Source organism: Onychostoma macrolepis, chromosome 05 (genome assembly GCF_012432095.1).
Source record: "Onychostoma macrolepis isolate SWU-2019 chromosome 05, ASM1243209v1, whole genome shotgun sequence".
Classification (NCBI taxonomy): domain Eukaryota; kingdom Metazoa; phylum Chordata; class Actinopteri; order Cypriniformes; family Cyprinidae; genus Onychostoma; species Onychostoma macrolepis.
In genome coordinates this window covers 37,766,230-37,772,100 of record NC_081159.1, presented here as the reverse complement: position 1 = coordinate 37,772,100, position 5,871 = coordinate 37,766,230, and the positions used below count along the sequence as shown (strand labels likewise).

At 37.5% G+C, this 5,871-nt stretch overlaps 1 protein-coding gene across 1 annotated transcript; it reads right to left on the bottom strand.

The window, feature by feature from the left end:
* Positions 1 to 1,159: 1,159 nt before the first annotated feature.
* On the bottom strand, positions 1,160 to 4,522 carry LOC131541069 (transmembrane protein 250). Its single transcript, XM_058776565.1, has 2 exons — positions 4,436 to 4,522; positions 1,160 to 3,219 (listed from the first exon to the last, which is right to left on the bottom strand). The coding sequence occupies exon 2, from the start codon at positions 3,029 to 3,031 to the stop codon at positions 2,612 to 2,614; it is 420 nt and encodes a 139-aa protein (XP_058632548.1). The 5' UTR covers positions 3,032 to 3,219; positions 4,436 to 4,522; the 3' UTR covers positions 1,160 to 2,611.
* Positions 4,523 to 5,871: the final 1,349 nt, after the last annotated feature.

Below are 5,871 nucleotides of genomic sequence, written 5' to 3'. Positions count from 1 at the left end.
CTTACCTTACTACAGGAGTGTACAATACTGATCCTAGAGGGCCACTGTCCTTCAGAGTTTAGCTCTAACCCTAATCAAACACACCTGAACCAGCTCAACATGGTCTTCAGGATCACTAGAAACTTCCAGCGTGGTGTATTGGAGCAGGTTGGAGCTGAAATCTAGAGGATGTTGGTGCTCCAGAAGCAGAATTGGATACACCTGTCTGTGTTTACTCTTCTTATGCGCCTTCTGCCAAACCCTTTCAATGCATATCCTTGGATATTGCGGAGCCTCCTCGAAAAAAGTATAATTGGGACCAGTATATATTAACCTGAACACTTTGGTTCAACACTACACTGAAAATCATTTGTGCAGTTGTTCTCAAGAGTTGGCAAACCGAGGAGATATTTACCAACCAAGGGACTGACTGATCAACTGATTAGACAGTTACACCTGTGTCAGGTGTAGGTTTGTAAAGAATATAGGAAAGAACTGAGAAAAGTGGTTACTTTCCCTGCTCTTTGCATCTCAGGCTTATTCTCGTTTGTGCTGATCTATGTTCAGACTTTTGATGAGCCAGTGCCACTGGATCTGTTGGAAGTTACCAAACTCATCCTCATCAACCAGTAAAGGGGCACTACAGTTTACCGCTACCTTCCTTCACCATCATTTAGCATCACCTTGTTGCTAAATGTTAAGGATTCTACACCATCACACCAAGATGGCACCTGGCACCAATGAGGTGTTCACTCAGATTAAATGGTAAAAAGAAACAGGTTTGTCTACCATGTAAACTTAATGAGGAGGAAAGCACAACAGTTGGCACTGGGGAGACCTTGTTGATTAAATGTTGTTCAAGCCAAAGACACCTTTGGTGCACACTGACATAATGACCAGATAGATTAATTATTTAATATGTATGTTTAATTAACTTAATATACAGGACACCAACAGCACAAGGACTTTTCACTCTTTGTATCATTCTGCTTGTCTTGTTTTCCTGTTCCAGACAGACTGTGCATTAGCAAGATTTTTCAGTTTTTTTTTCAAAAGATTTTATTACACCAGTAGGAGACAGCAATTGAACGTTACCGAGTCATTGAATCATTTGATCAACCAATTTGTTAAAAAATATTGATTATTTAGGGGGAAAAAACATCACTAATGTGTGTTGCTTGTTTCAACTGTGGCTTTTTTGAAACTATCTGACAAAGCAAAAATAGACAAAGTAACAAGCAATATTGTGTCTAAAAGGTTACTTTGTAATACTTTATTGGTAATAACTATTATTTATTGAACTTATGTATAAAAGTAATTTTCAGTTGTGCTGGCTCCTTGTTACTCTAGTAACTTCTCAGAAACAGCCTAATCCATTGCTAATTGTAAAATGATGATTTTTAACTAGTAATGAATAATCCTGAATCTTTAGCATAAGAAAGTAGTTCCACAAACAAGGGAGTCTTTGGGACACACCGTACAAATACAATTCTAAGAGTGTGTTGTGGTCATATAAGCACAGCTTTTTTTTTGTGGATTTAAAGCCAGTATTATGCAAAATAAGTGTTTATTTAGATTGTGTTCATTGCTTTTGCTATATTTATCTATCAGTTTTATTGTTCTCTGGATATCAGTATCAGTCACTAAAAACCCATATTGGTCAAAGACAAAAACACAGAATATTCCAATGCATCTCTTTGAATCAAAGTTAGGACACAATTGTCTAGGACACATTTATTATACACAGAAATCATAATTGCACACACCGGTAAGATTTACACAATTTTTATTCCTAGTGTTTTGATGCTGTTCCTGAGATGTTATTGAACTCTGCTACACCACAATAACTATTTGAGCAGGTCTGCAGTAGTAGATATGTGTCCCTCCAAGAGAGTTCGCCATTTGACACAGGTGATACTCCAGTCATTCGGCAGCTGTACATGTGTCGGTTCATCAGGGCATTGACCCTTCTGGGTTGAGCTGTACAATGGCTTGTCTGAAATGTCACTGGTGTCCGTTCAGTTTCAGAACAAAAGAGCATGCTTGGCCAAGTATGAGGCATATGATGTTTGATCCTCAAACAATAGGAGATTGTACTCACTCACTTTACTTTCATGCCAGGCTGGCGCCAATAACACCACACTAATGCAACATGGGGCATCAGACTCATGCTCTGATTGGCACCATACAAATAATATGGTCTGAACGCCGCAAGTAAGCTGAAAGAGGCCATTAGCGAAGGATATTTCTGCATGAGAATGGAAGGAAGGAAAACTGAGATAAAATAGCACCTTCTCAAAAGCAAACATAAGAGGCACATGCAGATCTAAAAATATATGAAACATCGGTTTACTGACATTAAAAACAAAAAATAAATCATACTTCCCTATGCACAGTGTTAGAATACAACACATTTAATTAATATCAAATCTAAAAAAAGAAAAACCATGCACACTCATAACATTTTTCTTACACTGGAATGAGAAGCAAGCTGTGGAAAAGTATTTCAGCTTTTTTTAAATGTGTCGCACATATGTTCTCAGTTCTGTCAAGATGTGTAAAAGTTGCATGCTCAAAAAGCAAATCAAATGGAGTGTCTTTCAACACAGTGATCATTCAACCAGACCGAACTTCACATATCTACAAAGACCATGAAACACCATCCCAGGCCTCCGATCAGAAACATGGTAACATGCATGCTGTATATAAACAGATCATTGAGGATGCCAAAGTCCAGCCGGCGGTGACCCAGCAGCAGTAGAATGACGGACAGCTTGTATTGAAGACGAAGGAAAATTCGCACGCTGACGTACTGCAGGCAGAAGAGTGCAGACAGTGCCACCCAGAGGAGGGAGGTAAAAAGGCTGCAGCCAAAATAGAGAAGGAACCGGATGAAACTATACATCCATCGAGACTTCAGGTACAGGTCAAAGTTGTTGTATTTGGTGCGTACGAGCTGGGCGGTGCGCGCCGGACCACAGGCGGAGTGCATGCAGGTAGTGTGAGGGCCATGGAAGGAGCGAACCCTCCGTGGGATGGGAATGACAGGCATGGGTGGGCTTGGAAACCCCCTGGATTCAGGAAGGCCCACTCACAGGACTCTTCCAGTAACTCCAGGGCTGCATGTTGCATAACAGGACCAGCGGCAGCTAACTAAAATGCAGATGGATGTAAATGCGATGTTCCCATGACTAAGTGCACTGGCGCTCATCCAATGGGCATCTCCATAGCACTGAAACTCTGGAGAAAAAAAAAAATTAATAATAAAAATAATTAGTGATATGCCAACATATCATCCAGGCAGATCGATCAGCTGATTTTTGGCTAATATGAGTAATTATGACAAGTATAAAAAAAAAAAACATAATGCACAAGATACAATAACACACGCTTTGCTAGAAGATTTGCTAACAGCTTCAGAGACACTAAATACCTTATTAAACCTATTTACCTCCACCGGATACACTGTTTCTTTTTGGTTAATTGGTCAAGTTGAGAACATATTCTAATTGAATCTGAATGACCCTGCTTATTGGGCAGTAAATTATTCTATTTAAAGCATGCAGACAGATGACAAAGTGTAAATAATTTTAATTTAGAATTAATAGATGCATTAGCTCTACTAATACTATTGATATTTACGTTAATGCATTTGGCAGATGCTTTCATTTAAAGCGACGTACTTTGCATTCAGGTTGTACATTTGATCAGTTCACGTATTCCCTGGGAATCAAAGGCAGTTCCTCTTCATCGGATCCTACTACTTTGAAACAGCCTTTGTTTCATGTCAATTCCACCACCTGATTGCACACATCTCACTTGCTGCCATTAAACTGTACTATCATACAGGCCATCAGTCACCCTGCTCTCCAGATACTTGTACTTGTATTAAAAAAAAAAAAAAAACTTTGGTCAACCTCAAAAATAACAATAAAAGTGCTGTAAATGTGCTATAAACGCAATGTTTAATTTAGATTACATTCATAGCACTCTCACAGAATGCATTCCCTTCAAAAAGGGGAGTACCATGGTACAATGATGGTATCACAAAGTAATAACATGATACAGAATGAATACCATACTCATAAACCATGATATTTCTATAGTATTCCAAGAATACCATTGTATTGCAAGAAAAACTTATATACTGTATTTATAACACTGTATTTACACAGTACTCAAAATAATTTAATGGTACTGTGTCCATAATTCATAGTATTGGTTTTTGTGAAGGTTTAAGTGTTGAAAGAACATAAGGAGAATTTTCGTTTTTATGTAAACATGCCGAAATCTGCTTATATTTAATGTAATGGTTATTCTATAAATGCAAGGCCTCATATAAAGCTGTTCAACAGGCAGATCACATTATCACTCACATCTCGTCATACGCTTCACATATTACATATTATATATACATCAAATGTGATTAGATATAGAATAAGTGGATGAAACTCACATGCGTTTACGTTGCATTCATCTGCTGGTGATGTGCTGCGGCGCGGAACACGGTCTGTCGCAAAACACACCGGCCCACTGGTTACTATGACAACAGGCGGACAATTTAAAGGCGCAGGCTCCTATTTTTTTTTTTTTAAAATATTATTATTATTATTTTTTTTATAAAATCTCTGACGACAGCGTTTCTATTTTCTTTTTTTTTTCTTAAAGATTTAGGATATTATTATCAGAATAGTTCATGCTGATTAAATTAGCAGTGGTCTCTTGTTTTGAGTCACAAGCGTCTTCTGTGAATTTTATTTTGATATTCGGTCTAATTTGGTGACTTTTTTCATAAATATAAGTATAATGTAATATAAAAATATAAGTAGCCTAAAGAATATTAATAGATTCATTCACAAGTCTGGAGTGAATAACACACTTAAGTCTTATATGAATAATTAAATTCAATTTTTTACAGTGGGTCAAACTTAATCATCACAATGCCATCTGGTAATTTTACATATAAGTCAGAAATCAAACTATTTCTCCCAACAGTAGCTTTAAAATAGTCTCCATGCAGTAACAGATAGTAACAGAAATGACATAATGTTGCATATCTGCATGAATCATTCTAATGCCTTCAGACTCAAGTTGTTCTGTTTAACTGTTTATGTGTGTGCTTGTTTGACCAAAGGCCTACTTGTGAGGACCAAATGTACTCCTCACTTATATTGTGAAATACTTTGACAACGTTCTATAGTGAGGACAATTTACTGGTCCTCACCAGTTAAAAAGTCTTATAAATCAGCCAAAAGATGTTTTGATGTAAATCTAGTGTTCTGCACATGATTCTGTGATGGTTAAGTTAAGGGGTGGTTGGGTTAGCTGATAGAAAACATCATTAACCTGATAGAAAATCAATGGAAGTCTATGCAATGTCCTCACTAAGATAGAGAAATAAACCTGTGTGTGTGTGTGTGTGTGTGTGTGTGTGTGAGAGAGAGATCTCTCATAAAGTTGATTTGACCTCTGCCTAACTTTTCCAGTGCACTGCACAGCTCTGCACGGCTGCAGATTTATGGCATGACTGTACGATTGCATCCTGCCTATTTGTCAGATGGCCAGATAGTGAGCGGAGCAGCACATCTTGCCGCAGATAAATCATAACGAGAGGCGCTTTTAAAAAGAGTTTATTATGATCGTTAATGGGGCGCCCGATCATTTTGTGCAAGATTTAAAGACATATTATGCAAAATCTGAAAAACAAACCTTATAATACTTAATCAAACATGCATAAAGCCATCAGTAGGGCTAAATAAATTCTCCCAATTAACTTGCTTTAAGAGATTGTGATTGCTTTTACTAATTTAATCAACAGTGTAATAATTTCAACAGCAGTCAGGGTTGATGATGAGCTTTCTGTGGATACGGTGGGAATTTGTGATGAGATGC

Excerpts from the sequence above, each read along its gene's own strand:
- LOC131541069 (XM_058776565.1), bottom strand. The coding sequence starts at position 3,031 with ATGCCTGTCATTCCCATCCCACGGAGGGTTCGCTCCTTCCATGGCCCT.